Genomic DNA, 18,717 nt, shown 5'->3' with positions numbered 1-18,717 from the left:
CAGCCCAACACGCAGGGGGCAGGCAGCTGACACACAGTCCCTGTGCCCTCTTCTCCCTGCCAGGCTGTGGACCCAATGAGGGCAGCGTACCTGGACGACCTGCGCAGCAAGTTCCTGCTGGAGAACAGCGTTCTCAAGATGGAGTACGCGGAGGTGCGCGTGCTGCACCTGGGTCACAAGGTAGGGCGTGCGCATGCGCCTTCCCCACCCTCGCCCGCTGGCCCGCCTCCCTCTTCCTCAGGACCCGACAGTGTCTATATCTGCTCCTCAGGCCTCAGCCAAGACACTCAGCGTCCCCCGCTTTGCCTTCCATCTCACATGCCCTTCTGGACGTTTCTTCCTTAGCTCATTCCATGCTTCTCTCCCTGGGGCAGACCCCACCACCTAACAGCTGAATAGTTCTCAGAGATTTCTGACAAACTCCTGACTCTCTTTTTCCTCTGTAATCCTTCCTAATCAATCTCCCCAACACGTTATTTTTATCATGGCGCTGCTGCCCACCTTTGCTCCCACCAAACCAACTCCGGGCTCACCAGGCCCTCCCCCGCTAGTGGTCTGTGTTCATCCCAGCACCGTGTACCTGCCCTGCTCCCTGCACCACAGGCCACCGTGGCCCCGTGTCCTTGATCTGCAGCATGTACTGCCGGGGGTGGTGAGATATGCTTCCAGCTGCTCCCTCCTGTCCTCAGCTGGGGTCCCCTAGGGCCTGTGTGGGGCGCACTGGGCGAAGGCCTGATAAACGACAGCTGAGAGCTGTCCCCCAGGCCTCGCTGGGTATCTCGTCCCCCTCCTCAGGATCTGACGGTGCTCTGCCATCTGGAGCAGCTGCTCTTGGTCACTCACCTTGACCTGTCACACAATCGTCTCCGAGCCCTGCCCCCTGCCCTGGCTGCCCTGCGCTGTCTTGAGGTAAAGCCCCCAATCCTCTGTCATTGTTCTGGGTTTTCCTTTCTGTCTCAGCGATTCTCTTATCTACTTCTTCTCATGTGTCCTTGTGAATACGTAGTAACTCATGCTAATGTCTGGGCTTCATACCACATTCCTCAGTTTATTTCTTATCTTTCTAAATCCTGTTGGCCCCTAGTATCCTGAGCTCACTTTCTCTAAAAAGGCTTCTAACCACTAATATCTCCAAAATTCCTAATCCCTATAAGCTATAGTAAAATATGCTAACATTACAACATTCCTTAAATCTTTAGCTTCTAACTATTTTAATTATTCCTAAGCCCTTCAGCAAACTCCTTTGCCATAAACATTTCCCTCACAAACAGGTTTCAGATAGCAATCCCTCCCATGGCCTCAAGCTGCAGCCTACGTGCTCATCCTGGAACACTCTTCTGTAAAGGTCCTTGAACGAATGTCAATGATTAACTTTATGAATTATTCTCTGAGCACAGCTGCAGAAGGCTTTGTGCCTTCTCATGCTCCTCTCAAGAACAATAAGCACCTTAATATTCCTTTCAACTCAATATTCCTTTCAACTCAGCCGAGGAGAGGAAAAAACAAGTCAGAATCACAAGGCCTAACTCCTTCATCCCAAGTCTGTGCCTGCGGGACAAGGAGAGGGAGTTGGGGCTGTGCCTCCATTTTGTCAGTAATGCCTAACGTGGCTCCTGACACCTTTCCCCTTCCTCCACCTCAGAAGTCTCCCCACCCTACTAAGAGATGTCAGGGTCCTCCAGCCGCTACAGATGACCCCAGCCTTCTCTTCTGTCACCCAGCCTGATCCCAGGAGCCCTTCCATACCCTGTAAGCTGATCACCCTAGGCTCCCCAGTGGCTTGTACCAATCCCATACTGACAGCTGCCTGCCTGCCTGCCTTGTCTTCCCTGCTCCCAGGTGCTGCAGGCCAATGATAACGCAATCGAATCCCTGGATGGTGTCACCAACCTGCCCCGGTTGCAGGAGCTCATCCTGTGTAACAACCGTATCCTTCCGTCTGGGTGCCGTTCAGACAGCAGGGAGGGCAAGGTGCCACACCAGGAAGGGATGGCCAGGAGGCAGGATGGGCATGCCCTAGGCGTGAGGAGGGGGTGTTGGCCATCTAAGCTGAGGAGAGGATAGCCTGGCGCTGTATGAGGCTGTCATTGAAAACTGTCATTGTCATTGAAAACTCTCACTGGTAGAGTTTTGCAGGATGGAAGGAAGTGACTCCCTCAAACCTGAGTTCACAAACCGCTGCCTATAGATGCTCTTGGGTACCACATCGTATGTTTAAAATAAGGAGGTTTTATATTCTTTAAAAAATCTAGAATTCTGATTCTTCTCAAAACGTGTAAGTTGAAGCATGCTTTGGCCTGCATTTCTACTTGGGAGCCCTTGGCCATTGATGAATGATGGGCGCCTCTGCAGCAGGGGCTGGCTTTCCCCTTGGCCACAGTTTCCACCACTCCTCTGGGACCATATCGCATCAGGGTCCTACGCCTCCTGCCTGGCCCCCGGCAGGTATCTGCAGCCTAGAGGCCTGTGTCCTACTGGGAAGTGGCCAAGGGGCCCATCCAGCAGGCTGCTCAGTAGCAGTGCTCGTTCTGCAGTGACAGGTGTTCAGGAGCAAGCGGATCTGGAGAACCAGCTGAGCTTTCCTTGACTCCTGCCCAAGGCCTCCAGCAGCCTGCGGTGCTCCAGCCTCTCACCTCCTGCCCCAGGCTGACCCTCCTCAACCTGCAGGGCAACCCGCTGTGCCAGGCGGAGGGCAGCTCGGAGCACCTGGCCGAGCTGCTGCCTTCGGTTAGCAGCATCCTCACCTAAGAGGCCCTGCCCCCACCCTTGCCCTTTAACTTATTGGAACTGAATAAACAATGAAGAGGTCCCTGAGCGCTGCTAAGCTGCTGCCGCCACCACCATTATTGCTGTCACCACTGCATTTCTGGACAAGAAAGGGAGAGAGATGTGTCGGCTCCCCCTCTCTGCTTCCGTTTTATGCTCAGTCTTGCTGTTCCCTGTCGCGGAGCATCAGAACCTCCATTTTGGGGGCAGAATCTGGGCCACGGCTAGATTGGAGTCTGCCTTCTGCTTTGGGGCTGGGCTGCGCCTAAGCTGCAGGCTGGCATCAGGTTTGGGTTCAGTTCTAGTTGGAGTGGGGCTACAAAGCACCTGGAAGTCTCTCCAACTAGAAGGGCTCAGAGAAGTTTCTTCCGTGATCTGTGCCCCTTCCAGATACCCTGTCTGCCCTGGCTCTCCTTCACCAAAGGTGTTCCCAGGAGGTGTGTTCAGAGCGCCCTGGCTCCACTCTCTTATAACAACATTATTAGTCCTCATGAGTAGCATGCCCAGGATAAAGAGCCCTTGAAAATACTTGATCCCATTTGATCCCCACAAGCTCTCAGGGCTGAGATGATTAGGCTCATTGTGCTGATGAGGAAACTGCTGTTCAGACGCACCCAAGGTTGCTGAGCTCAAGTGCTGGAGCCAAAGCTGTCTCTGTAACTTGGTCTAGGATTCCAGATTCATGTTCTTGCTTCTGGATTGGGCAGAACCTGGACTTAGCTCCTGAAGTACCGAGATGGTGTCTTTTCCCAGGGTCTCCCCTCCAACACACACAAGTACCTTGTCCTGACTCTGAAAGCCCTGCGGCACTTGAGCCTCCTGGGAGGAAAGGGGAGTGGCTCAGGGGTGAGGGCACTGAGTCAAACCTGGCTGGGTGGGGAAACAGAAAGATTGATTGAAACAAGAGGGAGCGAATGTGACCAGGCATTTTCCTGTTTCCCTGAAAATCTACCTGGGCCTACATGTACACACACAACTCTCAGGGCCCTCCCTGTCCTTTTGGTATCCAGAGTGATACACAAATAGCCTTCCATGAAGCCCTTTGGCTGACCTGCCTGGAAATTGGATTCCTGCTCTTGAATGTGCTGGAGGTGGGGTTAGACACCCCCTGCCAGGTCTGGAGCTTAGGCTTGGACAGGAAAAGGTCATGGGGATGTGGAGGGCTCTGCCAGGTCCTGGAGCCTCCGTCCCCACTCCCCAAGGCACCTCCCTGCCACATGCATCACCAAACTCAGCCTCTCCTCTAGGCAGCTTCCTTGTATCTCCTTGCCCTCCCTGTTTTTACTGTCTTCTGTTTAGTGTCCCATGGGCAGAGCTGGGACAATGGCAGGATGGAGAAAAGAGAACCCAAGAACAGGTCCCAACCTTCCGGAAGATGCCTGACCTCCTCTTTGCCTTGGGGTTCTCTCAGTGGCCTCCGTGGTGTTTCTCCCAGGGTTGGGATGGAATTGGGCAGGTGCCTGCAGCCGGTTGGTCAGGATTCCTAGGAAGAATTCCAAGTTGAGAACCATGGCCTCCAGCTCACCAGACATTTGTCTCAGTGGAAGAAGGGGGTACTCTGCAGCTTAGGGGCAGAGACTTCATTCCCACCTGAGCCTCAGAGCAAAGAGCAAAGTCACCTCCAAACCCCTGGGGGGTTGGGGAAGGGTGACCGTTAGAAAACGAAATCGCTTCCACTCTGACCTTCCTAACCCCAAAGGTGGAGGGACCCAGGGAGCAGGAAGCAGCTCTCACTCATACTGGGGGCTTGGCGGAGCCAGAGGAAGAAGGAGGGACAGGTGGATGGTAGGGTCAGAGGATCTGGTAGAGCCGGCAGGTCAAGGGCTGGCTGGTGGAGCCAGTCTGAGGGCCAATTGCTGATGTCACCAGTATGTAACAACTTGGGATCCAGGGACCTCCCTGGACTGGGTGAGTCCTAAGAGCCCATGGGCAGTTTCAGAGACACAGCCAGGCAGCCTGAGCTTGGGAACAGGAAGTCTGCTGGATAGAGGTGTGGGTGGAAGGGGCTCCCTGCCCCATTGCCCTCTGAGCTTCTCCACCGAGAAGGTGCCTCTGATGCACCCAGTTTGGCAGGCAGCATCCCCCAGACAGGTGGTCTCACCGAGTCTTTCCGACTTCAGCCCTCATAGACTCCAACCGTGCCCTCTCCCTACACGTCGGTCCTTCGGTCCTTAGTTCCTCGAAAAGGGAAAAGAGGGTGTGGCCCAGCGTCATTTCCCGGCCCCCAGACGCTGGACCTCCTCCCCCAAGTGGGGGGACTAAGCAACCTTCCTTCCTCCTCTTCCCAGAAGCTCGGCCCCGCCCTCCCCCCTTAAAAACCACTTACCAGCCCGCCCCACGCCTTCCATTCGTGCGGCGGAGTCCGTCCAGTCCCATCGGTCCCAACCTGTTCCACCTCCGCCGCGGGACTCAGAGATGCCGTCGCCAACACCTTCATCAGGTGAGGGGCTCCGACGGGGCACTGCTGAACCCCAGCGATGCTGTCTGGCGGCCGAGGTCGGGTCCCAACAAGGTGGAGTGCGGGCCAGCCAGAGCCTGTCCGCCCCAGCGAGGCTCCCGGAGACCAGAGATCTCCTGCCTGGGAAGTCTGACTTTAGGCACCTCAGGCCCCTCCCAGCAACTCCTCATGGGTGTCTAACCCAACGACATGGGGAAACGCCAGGACCCCCGGTGGTGAATGTCACTTATCTGTCTAATTCAGAGAGCAGTGGGTGGGGGATTCCTTCTAAGCAATGGGTCCTTGAGGCTGTCAGCATTGGATCTCTAGACTGAGGAGCTGGCAGGGGGAGCAGGCTCAGGATGGTCTGTGCTGCCGCCTCTCGAAGCTGTGACAAGTGTGCACTCGTTTCCTGGGATGAGTGCTGGAGCAGGTTTCTGGATTGGGCATCTGCTTTGGAGGATGTCCGTGTGAGGGTGAGAGGGGAAAAAGACTCGTCTCTCTAATTTGGGGAATTTCTCTAGGTGAGTGAAAGGAGTCTTTGGGGGAAGGTCTCTGGGTGGATCTGAGGGAATCTCAGGGTCAGGGTCAGATCATCTGTCATCTGGCTGGGATGGAATCAGCTCTCTGGATGGAGGGTTTCTGGGTGAGCTGACTGGAGCATCCTGTAGGGGTAAAGGAGATCTGAGTGAGTGATCAGAGCCCCCCTGCCTCTTTCACGTAGGCGGTCCTCGTTCAGATGTCGGCCGCTGGGGCGGAAACCCCTGGCAGCCCCCCACCACACCTTCTCCAGAGCCAGAACCAGAGCCAGACAGACGTTCTCGCCGCGGGGGCCGTTCCTTCTGGGCTCGCTGCTGTGGCTGCTGCTCTTGCCGGAACACAGAAGACGATGACTGGGGGCCTGAGCGCCATGGAGACCGGGGAGGTCGAGGATCTGGCTCCAGGAATCGAAGACCCGACTCCCGGGGCTCAGACTCCCGCCAGCCTGGCTCCCGGGACTCCCGCCAGCCTGGCTCCCGGGACTCCCGCCAGCCTGGCTCCCGGGACTCCCGCCGGCCTGGCTCCCGGGGCAGTGCTGTGAACGCAGCTGGAGATGGCACCATCCGGGGTGAGGCCCACCTGGCCATGTTATCTGAGAGCCAAAATGCCTTAATTGGGCCTGAGGCTCATTCTGACATCTCTGGGGGCCTGGGAGGCTAGTGGTGGGGGCCTGGACGCCCCGTGGGGCTTTACTGAGCTGGAGCTGTGGCCTTGCAGAGGGAATGCTGGTGGTGACTGGTGTGGATCTGCTGAGTTCACGCTCAGACCAGAACCGCCGAGAGCACCACACGGACGAGTTCGAGTACGATGAGCTGATTCTCCGCCGTGGGCAGCCTTTCCAAATGGTCCTCTTCCTGTCTCGTCCCTATGAGTCATCTGATCATGTCACCCTGGAGCTGTGCATCGGTCAGTGGAGCCTGCAGTGGGGGATGGGGATGATGGTGGTGAAGTGAAGTAGGGGTGGTGGTGGAGTAGGGATAGGGAGCTGGTTAGCAGGGCTGCCAGCCCTGGTATTAGGGTCACAGGGATGTCTTTAGGCTCCTCCCTTACCCCACTCCTCACCCCTGCCAGCTAAGGCAGGTGTAATCATGTAAGTATGTCCCCCGGAGGGAGGGTCTTGGCTTCTCTGTTTTCGTTTCCTAAGCTCACCCTCTCCGAGCCTCCAGGAGCATTTGTCCCAAGATACTTTTCCTTTGGATCCTTACTACTGCATCCTCTCAGGTGTTGCTGCTTTTGGGTATCTTTCTTTCTGGGTCTGCCCTCCTTCCCCAGGATGTGACTTCACTCTCTGTCCAACTCTGTCTCTCTGTTCCCATGGCCCAGGGCAGGTGCCTCCCTCATTGCATTGCTTGGTGGCCATTGACTGCCTAGGCTGATGATTATACTGCTGCCGGGGGCGGGTGACTCCTGGTACCCTTTGATTAGGGCCTAGCCTTGCCCACCCCAGCCTCTAATTTCCCAGGTACCCTTACCACCTCCAGCAGGGATGCCCTGGGCTCTGGCATCTGCAGCCCCAGTGAGCAGGCAGGCTTTCAGGACAGGAACTGTGCTTTCATGTGGGGCAGGGCCACCTAGACCCAGACAGGGCGGCTCTGCTCCTCCTGCCTGGGTACTGGGACAGTCAGGCAGGTAGAGGGTGACGGTGACCTGGTCTCTTCTGCTCACCTCCGAGTTAAGTGCAAGGGAACAGGTTTGGGATGTTGGACTGGAGCTCTGCCCTGACATGTGGGCACGCATCGGGTGGGGACAGAGCTATTCTCAATCTGGCCCAGGTAATTGTCCAACTTGGGACACACATCCTGGGTGGGGCTGAAAGAAGTCCAAGGCTCCGTCCCCCTGCTTCAAGTGGGCTGCAGCAGCTAACTGGTGTTTCCTCCACGGCAGGAAATAATCCCGAGGTGGGCAAGGGCACCCATGTGATCATCCCGGTGGGCAAGGGGGGCAGTGGAGGCTGGAAGGCCCAGGTGACCAAGTCCAGTGGGCAGAATCTGAACCTACGGGTCCACACCTCCCCCAATGCCATCATCGGCAAGTTCCAGTTCACCATCCGCACACGCTGTGAAGCTGGAGATTTCCAATTGCCCTTTGACCCCCGCAATGAGATCTACATCCTCTTCAATCCCTGGTGCCCAGGTGAGCTGCTGGAGCAAAACGCGGACAGGAGGGGAGGGCGTGTAGGGCTTCCTTCGCTAGATCTGGCTACGCGCCTGGGTGCCTAGCCCTAGGAGAAGCCAGCTTCCCAGTGTCCAGGTGAGGGAACCTCGATGCAGGACGTAGAGAAGTGACCAGCCCAAGGTCACAGAGCCGCATCACCTCTCCTGGTGAAGGGCCCTGGTAACAGCCACCCTTCTCCCATTATCCCCTATCCTGTTTGCTCTGTCCTTCCTGGAAGCAGTGCTGTCAGGCTAGAGGCGTCCCTGCTCTTCCTCTGCAGTCATGAGCCCTGCAGAAGCAGCTGAGGGGCAGGTGGGACCCAGGGAGAGGGCTGAAGGGAACCAGGCATATGTGTTTTGGGGACACAGAGGACATCGTGTATGTGGACCATGAGGACTGGCGGCAGGAGTACGTGCTTAATGAGTCTGGGCGAATTTACTATGGGACAGAAGCGCAGATTGGCGAGCGGACCTGGAACTACGGCCAGGTAGGGTTGGCTGGGGCCTCGTGCCCTTAGGGGCACTAGAGGCAGGTGAGGTGGGGTGGGGGCGCAGGTGCTAGCCTAAGGGTCACCTCTGCCCTGGCTCCCCCCAGTTTGACCACGGGGTGCTGGACGCTTGCCTGTACATCCTGGACCGGCGGGGCATGCCCTATGGAGGCCGCGGGGACCCTGTCAGTGTCTCCCGGGTCATCTCTGCCATGGTGAGCCCCCTTGAGTCTCTGAGCCCTACTGAGTGTCTGCCTGCTGTCTCCCGCCCCCACTCCTACCATTTCTGATTCCCCCACTCCTACCATTTCTGATTCTTCCAGGACCCCAGCCCTGTCCGTGCCCTTGCAAAAGGTACGGTGGGAAGGGATCTCACTCATCTCCCCTCCCAACCTGCCCCCTAACCCTCCCCTTCCTGGCTCCAGTTCCAGCTCTTGTGGAATGTAGGGCCAAACCCCAAACTTGGCACACCCAGGATTCACATTCCTGTGTCAGACCAGGATGGTGGGGCAGAGGGCTGTGGGAGGGGCAGGCAGGACTCAGGCTGCCTCTGAATCCTGAGCGTTTAGGGGTGAGGGATGGTTGCAGGGCCAGGGGTTGGGCTGGGGGCCACATGGCAGGCCCTGAGCCTCTTCCCCAATTCTGCCCCACCCCATCCTGTCCTGGACAGGTGAACTCCTTGGATGACAATGGGGTCCTGATTGGGAACTGGTCTGGAGATTATTCCCGCGGCACCAACCCATCAGCATGGGTGGGCAGCGTGGAGATCCTTCTCAGCTACCTACGCACCGGCAACTCTGTCCCCTTCGGCCAGTGCTGGGTCTTCGCTGGTGTGACCACCACAGGTAGTGGAGGGATGGGACGGGAACCGCCTGGGCTTTACACGGAGGGTGGAAGGAAGCTAGGCTCCACCTTCATGAGCCCAGCCCAGTTGTGGCTGCAGTGCAGGGACGGGCGGGGGTGGCTGGCAGGCTGGCCTTAATTATCATTAATTAGTGTTAACAACCCAGAAAGGCCTAGAGGAGAGGAGGGAGAAGGGACAGTCAGGCACAAGGCCAGGCAGGTGGCCTGGCTTTCCCTAACACCCAACACTCCCTGGCTCGGTGAACTTCTGACTCTAGTGACCCCTGACCCAGCTTGGCAACCCCAGTTGCCCCTGTCCCCTTGCTATTCCTGACCTCATGCCTCACCTGCCCCCCTACCCCTGCCCTGGCCCGGGGCCCTGAACCCAACCCTGGCCGCCCCCCTACAGTGCTGCGCTGCCTGGGCCTGGCCACCCGTACTGTCACCAACTTCAACTCCGCGCACGACACAGACACTTCCCTCACCATGGACATCTACTTCGATGAGAACATGAAGCCCCTGGAGCACCTGAACCATGATTCTGTCTGGTGAGGCTGGGGCTGGGCTGGGCTGCCTGTCCCTGCTGATGACCAGAGACCCGAGGCCTGGATATCGAGAGCAGGGGATGCTGGGGAGGCCCCAGGTAGGCAGCCCACCGAGCCCTCCATCTATGTCCATCCAGGAACTTCCACGTGTGGAACGACTGTTGGATGAAGAGGCCAGATCTGCCCTCAGGCTTCGATGGATGGCAGGTTGTGGACGCCACACCCCAGGAAACCAGCAGTGGTGAGCAGGGCCCCTGCCTGGCTCCTAGACCCCACTGGGGGCCCCTCCCTGTGTCCCCAACTAGGGGAACAAACTCCAGTGTCCTGGACGGGGACTTGGAGTCAGATCCTTTCGTTCCACAGTTCTTCAAACGGACTCATGAGGGCAATCACCATGTGACCCGTCATTTATTTTCACCTTTCTGCATAATTATTTGCCCCAATTTTATTTATTTATAATGGTTATTACACTCAGATGGCTCAAAAGTCCAAAGATTTGAGAGAATTCAGGGAGAGGTTTCCCTCACCCAACAAATCCACTTTTTCTACTTACATTTTTATTTACATGTCCTGGAGATAATTAATTGAAAGACCTTTTTATTTATATATATATATATATTTTATAGTTTAAAAAGTCACTATTTTAAGTAAAGAGCTTCCCAGGTGACTCAGTGGTAAAGAATTCACCTGCCAATTCAGGAGATGCAGGTTCGATCCTTGGCTTGGGAAGATCCCCTGGAGGAGGTCATGGCAACCCACTCCGGTATTCTTGCCTGGAGAATTCCACAGACAGAGGAGCCTGGTGGGCTACAGTCCATGGGGTCATAATGAGTCAGACACAACTGAGTGACTAAGCACATTTTAAGTAAAACATGCTTGGAAGAAAAAAATATATAGAATTGTGTAACATAAAATGGAAAATTTCCTGTTCTCTCTCAGGTGGTTTCAGTTTTGTTTCAAGGAAATTTCTAGACCTGAATTCCGGGAACAGATTCCAGAAATCTGTGTGTTTTGAAAGTTCCCCTGGTGATGTTGCAGATCGGCTGGGTTAGAGGCTTTCTCTAGGGCACAGTGTTAGGTCAGCAGCAGCGTGAACCCAGCCCCTGACTTCCTCTCTTTTGACACATATTCTTGCTTTTACCAAGTTCTTCTCATTGCTCCACTGAGTTATATATATGGTATGGGGGAAAAAATCAGGGTTCAGGTAGGTTCAAAGGAGATAACAGCTTCTATAACGCAGTCCAGCCTAAGAAATAATCACTGATGGTGTAACCTACTAGTCTCTGTTCCACAACGAATGTTTCTGCAAAAATTAGATCTCCCCAGACTTTCCTGGTGGCCCACTGGTTAAGACTCCACACTTCCACTGCCAGGGCTGCAGGTTCGGTCCCTGGTGGGGGAAGTTTTGCATGCCATGAGGTGCAGTCAAAAACAAAATTAGATCTCAAACAGGTCCCCCACACCCTTCCCACTTAATAATCTGGCCCCAGGGAGCCCTCACCTGCCCCTCCAGCTGCTTCTCCCCTCCCTGCCTCCCCCTTCTCCCTTCCTCACCCTGAGTCAGATAGCCCTCCCCTAGCCTACCTTCCTCTTCTGGTCTCTGACCAGACCTGTCCCTCTCAATCATCTCTGTAAATAGTGCCCCCTGAGTTATACAACCCCAGAGATGCCTGTGATGTTGAAACAGCCTGTCACAGGACACCAGGAGACATGAGTTCCAGTCCCCACTCTAGGAAGTGGGTGGGCTAGGTGGCAGGCAGGGATTCTGAGGCCAGCCAGGCCCGGGCTTGATTCTAGCTTGATCACTTCTTAGATATGTCATCTTAGGCCAGTTCCTTGCACCTTTGAGCTCTGGTGTTCTTGTTTGTAATATGGGGATGATGTATACCTTATAGGGTGATTGGGAGGATCAAATGAGAAGTCATATTAGACTAGCAGCATGGCTGGAGCTTAGTAGCTACTTAGTAAGGATTAGCTCCTTCCAGTCTCTCTGTGTCCGGCTGTCTTACATCTCCTGGCAGTCACTTTGCCTTGCTGAGCCTATTTCCCCATCTGTAAAAGGAGACCCTAGTTCAAGGTATTTTCTAAGATTCTCTCCTGTTGGACAGCCCTCACTTCCTGTTCTGTGTCCTCTCAGCCACACCTCCTCTCTATCAACCTGTCTCCCCCAGAAAGCCCTCCAGAGCATGTTGAAGACAGACATTGTTTCCTACCAGCTCCCCTGTCACCTCCCCACAGAAAGGATACCGTGGGCTATAGAGCTGAGGGTGGTTCTGGATCTTTCTGGAATGGTGACTGTGATTTCATCTCTTTCCCAGCTGGCAAGCAGAGCCATAATGGGCTCTGGGTTTGTTTTGATGTAGGATGGGGTGGGTGGGGTGGGATCTTGACCTCTGGGGGTCATAGACAGCCGACATCCAGCTTCAGCCAATGGAGGAAGTGTGCCAGCAATTCGGTTAACAAGGCAGGCTTATCCCCGCTACAGTCGTCACTGCCCCCCTCACCCCCACCAATGACTGAAGCAAAATAGAACTGCTCTCCCCTTTGTTTGCCCTCCCTGAGCTGGACTGTGAAGTGAAATCAGTCAGTCGTGTCCAACTCTTTGTGACCCCATGGACTGTAGCCTGCCAGGTTCCTCCGTCCATGGGATTTTCTGGCAAGAATACTGGAGTGGGTTGCCATTTCCTTCTTCAGGGGATCTTCCTGACCCAGGGATCAAACCCAAGTCTCCTGCATTGCAGACAGACTCTTTACCGTCTGAGCCACCAGAGAATCTGGACTGGTGGGGGCTGAACCTGGGCAGTGGGCACTGGGTGGGCTTGGAAGGGTGGGCCCAGGATCTGGGGGTCCTACTCAGCCTCCCTGGATCTCTCACCCCTGTGGTGCCCTCACTCCCATAGGCATCTTCTGCTGTGGGCCCTGCTCTGTGCAGTCCATCAAGAATGGCTTGGTCTACATGAAGTACGACACACCCTTCATTTTTGCAGAGGTGAGAGCTGTGCGCCTGGTGCCTTCATGGGCGGCCTGGGGAGACCAGGGCACTGGCGTTGGTCCTAGGTTCTCCAGGCGTGCCCCACTGCTGACCAACTACCTCTGTGACCTTGGGCAGGTCACTCATTCTACAAATCTTAGTTTTCCCAACTGTAAAAAGCCATAATAATGGCTGCCGTGCTTTCTGTGCTCAGGATCAAAAGAAATAATGGGTATGAAATTGCTTTATAAGTCATGGAGTCAGCAAGTGAGTGCAAGGGATTACTGTTATTAATGCCCAATGCACTGTGAGGAGCCTCCCAGATCAACTTCTTTCCTGCTTTCTGGCCTTGTCTGGCTCAGCTTGAAAAGTCTCCCAGTTTCACTCTGCCAGGAAGCTCCCAACCTTTGGATCCGGCCTTCCCTGCAGTTCCTAGGATCCGGGAAGGCAGCTGGAGGGTCATGCCCGCCCTCAGACCCTCTGGCTCATTCATTCCTGGCTCACACCCCTCACAACTGCCCTCCTGACAGGTGAACAGTGATAAAGTTTACTGGCAGCGACAGGATGACGGCAGCTTCAAGATCGTGTATGTGGAGGAGAAGGCCATCGGCTCACTCATCATTACGAAGGCCATTGGCTCCAATATGCGGGAAGACATCACGCACACTTATAAGCACCCAGAAGGTAGCAGCTCCCCATCCCGGTCAGCTCTGGCCACAACCAAGGGTGCCTTCCAAGCGCCCGCCCAGCCAGCAGCAGCTGTAAGCTCACCCTTGACCCTCAACCCCCAGGCTCAGAAGCAGAGCGGAAGGCAGTGGAGACCGCAGCCGCCCACGGCAGCAAACCCAATGTGTATGCCACGCGGGACTCAGCGGAGGATGTGGCCGTGCAGGTGGAGGCGCAGGACGCAGTGATGGGGCAGGACCTGATGGTCTCCGTGGTGCTGACCAACCGCGGCAGCAGCCTCCGCACCGTGAAGCTGCACCTCTACCTCTCTGTCACCTTCTACACCGGCGTCACGGGATCCGTCTTCAAGGAGAGCAAGAAGGAGGTGGTGCTGGCGCCGGGGGCCTGTAAGTGCCCGGTCCCCAGCCTGTAGCACCCGCCTCCATGGCTGGGTAGCCCAGGGCTGGGGACATGGAGACCTGGGGAGGCTGGGTCTGGGGAAGCAGGCCTCGGTGACACCAGGCCTCTTCCCTGCAGCGGAGCGTGTGACCATGCCTGTGGCCTACAAGGAATACCGGGTCCACCTCGTAGACCAGGGGGCCATGCTGCTCAACATCTCAGGCCACGTGAAGGAGAACGGGCAGGTGCTGGCCAAGCAGCACACCTTCCGTCTGCGTACCCCAGACCTCAGTCTCACGGTAGAGCAGCGGGCTGGGCTGGGGCAGATTGGAGGGCGAGGCGCAGGGCACTAGGACAGAAGCAGTGGCGGGAGGGGGGCAGGGACCAGCCTGGGCTCTTGGGCTTCGGTTCCCTTTTCTGGAAAATCAGGTCTCCTTTCCCTTACTCTGGGGTGGCTTCAGCTGGGGAGTAGGTTGGAGTTTCCTCTCTGGCTTTGGGTGAGCCCTCCCCCAGAGGCAGGAATGTGGGGTCAGGGCGGTCTTCATTCTAAGGAGCTTTCCCTCCCTCTCTGGTGGGACTGTCCAGTCCCATAAATTTGGCCCGAGGCTCTGATAATGGGGGTCTCTTTCTCTCTCAGTTACTGGGAGCAGCCGTGGTTGGCCAGGAGTGCGAAGTACAGATTGTCTTCAAGAACCCGCTGCCTGTCACCCTCACCAACGTCGTCTTCCGGCTCGAGGGCTCCGGGTTGCAGAGGCCCAAGATCCTCAATGTTGGGTGAGTGCAGCCCCTCCTCCTGCCCCAGCCACTGCCCTTGCCAGCCTCCTGGCTGCATGGGTCCCACCTTTGTCCCTCTCCTGCTCAGGTCAGGACGGTAAGGTCTGTCACTTGGGGCCAGCCAGCAACACCTCCTGCCTGAGTTCAAGAAGGCCTGCTTCAGGCAGTGCTCCTCGGTGTCCCTGCCCTGCCTTGCTGGCTTGTTAGGGAGCTAAAACCTCAAATAGGAATCACTAGTAATTTGTCACTACTGTCGCCCAGCACTCAAGAGTTGAGCAGGCACTTTCAGGAATGTAAGCTCATTTGGAGACCCCCAATACCCTTTAAAGTACATTAGAGATAATCATATGATGAGCTTCAGGTCCTGGCTTCATCACTCATGGGCTGTGTGCTCTATGTATGATCTTCTCTATGCCTCAGTTTTCTCACCTGTAAAGCGGGGATAACAGTAATAACCTGGCTCTGAGAATCACAGGAGACAATGCATGTAAAGGCCTCAGCGTGGTGCTGGGCACAGCATCAGTGCTCCGCTGGTAGCTGCCCCCCTTTACAGATGCGGCAGCTGAGAATCACAGGAGACAATGCATGTAAAGCCCTCAGCGTGGTGCTGGGCACAGCACCAGTGCTCTGCTGGTAGCTGCCCCCCCTTTACAGATGGGGCGGCTGGTGGCCACATCTCCCAGAGGGTCTCGGCTCCTAAGGGGCAGGCTCCACTCCTCCACCACAGTGAGCACCTCACGCAGGCTCTCGAGCTGGTTGCTGGGCTGGTGTGGTGAGCAGAGTGAACAGTTCCTAAGGAGAGAGCCCTGTGCCTCAGGCCCTCATCCCACCTGCTGGGGCCTGATCCCAAGCCAGGGGAGGCTGTGTGCCCAGCAAGTGCCCAAGGTCGTGTTCCCAGGCCATGCTGCCACCTCTGACATGGACTCACACATGCAGGAACAGGGAAAGCAGAGAAGGCCAGAGGCTGACCTTTAAGATCAGCTTTCTGGTGACAGGAGCAGGCATTTTCTTCATCCAATAAAGAGCACCCGAAGGAAAGTGATCACACTCACGGAGGGGCTGGGTGGGGAAACAGAGGGTCCCTGACCACCCTACCCATCCCTCTCCCCCAACACACAGGCTCTGCCTGGGGGTGGCCACCCCTTTCGCCAACAGACCAGAGCTGAAAAGGCTGCTGTTCTGACCTTTGCCCCATCCTGGGCTCCTGGGTGATGGGACACCTCACAAAGGAGCGCTCTCCTCCTATCGCCCTAAAAGAGTTTCTGGCAGCTTAGAGAGTGGAGCTTGGAACTCCCAGGCAGCCTGCTTGCTGGGGTCTCTCACCTGCCGCTGACAGACAGAGGTTCCTCTGTCCTGAGGGGTCCCCGGAGCTGGGCTCCCTTCAGCTTCTCTGCCAGATCTTTGATTCTCTTCCCTTCCAGGGAGTAAGGCAAGGGCCACCCACACTGCGTACTGGAGACTCAGCCCCTCTCTTCAGCTGTGGGGCTTGTATGGGCCCAGTCTCCCCACCAATAAATGAGAGGGTTGGATGGTGGTTTCTCAAAGCAGGCACTCGGTTGACATTCTGTGGCTCCTCCAGCTACTGTGAGCCCAGGCGGGGCCTCCAGCACGGGTGAGAGCCCCGAGCTGCTGATTTGGGTATATTATTGGCTGGCCAAAAAGTTCGTTTGGGTTTTCCCCTAACATCTTAGAGAAAATCCCTGAACAAACTTCTTGGCCAACCCAAGCAATTCCAAAATTGGCATTACTTTGCTCTCATTTGCACATCAAAGGCTGTGGTATGGAGCCTCATTATGGCAGAAGGCATGCCACCCCACCTGCTGACTGGCCACTTAATAAACATTCCAGCACTTACTCCTCCAGACAGCTGTTGTCACCACTAAAGCAGTCACCAGGGGAAGCTAGAAGTCTGCTCCAAACCCTTCTAGGGAATTTCCCCCAGAGCCTGAATCACATTCTCTAGAATGTCCTTAGAGTGGTCTTCTAAAGGAGTGAATTTGACTTTGGGGAGACAGCTTCAAGTCATTTAGAACTAAGATTGATTAATAAGGTAAATAAGTGAGCCGGGTGGGTCATAATGCCCTTTTCAATCAGAAATGAACCTTGGCTGTAAAGGAGGGACAGTGACTTGGCCAGGTGTGAGTGCACGCCCAAGTGGGTACATGTAATGTGTGTGTGGTTTTAAATGGCTGTGAAGGAAAATCTGAGAGGAGCTTTTTTAAATGTTCAATGTGGTGGAACAAGAGCATAAATGCTAATTTGATGCTAATACTCAAATTGGCATCAAAGACAATGCTAATTTGGATGTCTAAGTTCTGATGTCCTGTCAGGGAGTTTGTTTTATTACTGGCACTCAGTTGTGGGCACATTCCAGTGTTCGTAGCTGATGTGTTTGCCTAAAACTCTCAAACTAGGGTGCAGTCAAGGTCTCGCCCGACACTAAGATCAGGGTAGGGAGAGATCTTGACATCCCTAGTTGGAACCTAGAGAGCAATTTATCTTGGAAATAATCTTATAAATAAAGGCTAGGCTCTGAAATAGTACAGTTCAATTACACATGTGCGTGCTCAGTTGCTTCAGTTGTGTCTGACTCTTTGTGACCCTATGGACTGAAGCCCACCAGGCTCCTCTCTCCACGGGTATTTTCCAGGCAAGAATACTGGAGTGGGTTGCCATGCCCTCCTCCAGGGCATCTTCCCGATCTGGGGATCAAACCCATGTCTCCTGAGTCTTCTGCATTGCAGGAAAATTCTTTACCCCTGAGCCACCGGAGAAGCCCCACAGTTCAATTATAGTATGGGTAAATAGACTTTTGAAGGCTGGTCTGAACCCAAACAACCTTTAACCTCATATCAATGGAAAAGTGGGCACAAATTAAAAACACAGATTTGTTACCAGGCAGAGTACAGCTTGAGGCTTCCGCTGTAACTCAGTGGTAAAGAAACCACTTGCAATGCAGGAGCTTAGGAGATGCAGATTCTGTCCCTGGGTTGGGAAGATCTCCTAGAGGAGGGCATAGCAACCCACTCCAATATTCTTGCCTGGAGAATCCCATGGACAGAGGAGCCTGGCGGGCTTCAGGGCACAGGGGCTCAGAGTCGAAGATGACTGAGGCAACTGAGCACGCACGCAGAGTATAGCCTACCTGTTAAGTTGTAGACTGAATTTCAAGTTGGATATTCTGATAGGAAGTCTAGAAATTAAGTCTACAACCTATCAGGTAGGCTATAGACATCTATCTTCCAGACTTTCCTACTTCTCGCCTTCATAGAGCTTGGAGGCACCTTCAAGACCGTCTGATCCCACCCCATCATTTTATATTCACTTCCATTTTACATCAGAAAGTGAGGATGACTGGTACGTGTTCTAAACTACACAGTTAATGGGGTAGAAGAAGTACAGAGTGGTCCAGGGACGTCCCTTGGCAGCAGGCTCCAAGCTAAATGTTTTGCCCCAAGGAAATCTTTGATGTTGGGGTGTTGGCTCATTCCCTTGGAGGACTGTGGTGTTTGCACAAGTCTGGCTCCAGAAATGGTCCCCAAGGCAGGCTCAAGTTTAGCAGGGGCCAGAGGTAAGGGTTTCAGGCAGAGGTGGGAAAGGACAGACGCTAACAGGTGTGATCAACTGCAATATACATTCAGTCACAGTCAATGTGTCTGCGCACATGCAGATTGCTGGAGGAGCTCAGAGAAAGGCGAGATTCATTTTCCTGAGGGTAGGAGGTGCTCCAGGGAGCCCCCAGTGAAGAGGAGGTGTGAACTGGGTCTGGAGGCAGCCCAGAGGCAAGGCAAGAAAACGGGGTGAATTCAGGGGAGGGGTGGAGCTCACTGGGGCTGGTGGGCAGGAGGAATGTGGTGGTGGTGGGGGTGGGGAATGATCCCAGGCAGGCGGGGTGAGTCAGAGTGAGCCTGTGTGTCAGGTCGGGGAGCTACAGTTTTGTCTATCTCCCAAGCAACAAGGAAGCCAAGCCCTTGAAAGGCTCAGTTCACCTCTGAGTGACTGGAAAAATGAATGGAAAATGAGATGAGAGGCAAGGAGGGCAGTTAGAAGGCAGGTGAAATTGTAAATTCCTGGAGAGGTGATCTGAGACTAGAGGTGCCTGGGAAGGAAGAAAATAAAGACACTGAGGGGTGTG

The 18,717-nt window shown here is 55.1% G+C and overlaps 2 protein-coding genes across 2 annotated transcripts in view; both read left to right on the top strand.

The window, feature by feature from the left end:
- RABGGTA (Rab geranylgeranyltransferase, alpha subunit) overlaps positions 1–2,814 on the top strand; it is a 6,731-nt gene extending 3,917 nt beyond the window's left edge. The window contains 4 exon segments of the mRNA XM_010831353.1: positions 64–180; positions 796–909; positions 1,840–1,927; positions 2,600–2,814. Coding sequence (XP_010829655.1) covers positions 64–180; positions 796–909; positions 1,840–1,927; positions 2,600–2,748 — 468 coding nt within the window. The 3' untranslated portion in view covers positions 2,749–2,814.
- Positions 2,815–4,557: 1,743 nt separating this feature from the next.
- TGM1 (transglutaminase 1) overlaps positions 4,558–18,717 on the top strand; it is a 15,362-nt gene continuing 1,202 nt past the window's right edge. The window contains exons 1-14 of the mRNA XM_010831352.1: positions 4,558–5,206; positions 5,928–6,311; positions 6,461–6,649; positions 7,628–7,876; positions 8,266–8,384; positions 8,492–8,599; positions 9,055–9,229; positions 9,637–9,775; positions 9,910–10,013; positions 12,673–12,761; positions 13,274–13,427; positions 13,535–13,816; positions 13,947–14,107; positions 14,446–14,582. Of these exons, the coding sequence (XP_010829654.1) occupies positions 5,182–5,206; positions 5,928–6,311; positions 6,461–6,649; positions 7,628–7,876; positions 8,266–8,384; positions 8,492–8,599; positions 9,055–9,229; positions 9,637–9,775; positions 9,910–10,013; positions 12,673–12,761; positions 13,274–13,427; positions 13,535–13,816; positions 13,947–14,107; positions 14,446–14,582 (2,315 nt within the window). The 5' untranslated portion in view covers positions 4,558–5,181. The remainder of the gene's footprint in view (positions 5,207–5,927; positions 6,312–6,460; positions 6,650–7,627; positions 7,877–8,265; positions 8,385–8,491; positions 8,600–9,054; positions 9,230–9,636; positions 9,776–9,909; positions 10,014–12,672; positions 12,762–13,273; positions 13,428–13,534; positions 13,817–13,946; positions 14,108–14,445; positions 14,583–18,717) is intronic.

This window comes from Bison bison, unplaced genomic scaffold (assembly GCF_000754665.1).
Source record: "Bison bison bison isolate TAMUID 2011002044 unplaced genomic scaffold, Bison_UMD1.0 scf7180017864526, whole genome shotgun sequence".
NCBI lineage: Eukaryota > Metazoa > Chordata > Mammalia > Artiodactyla > Bovidae > Bison > Bison bison.
Note: the sequence above shows the minus strand (reverse complement) of the source record. Positions and strands in the feature narration are given on the sequence as shown.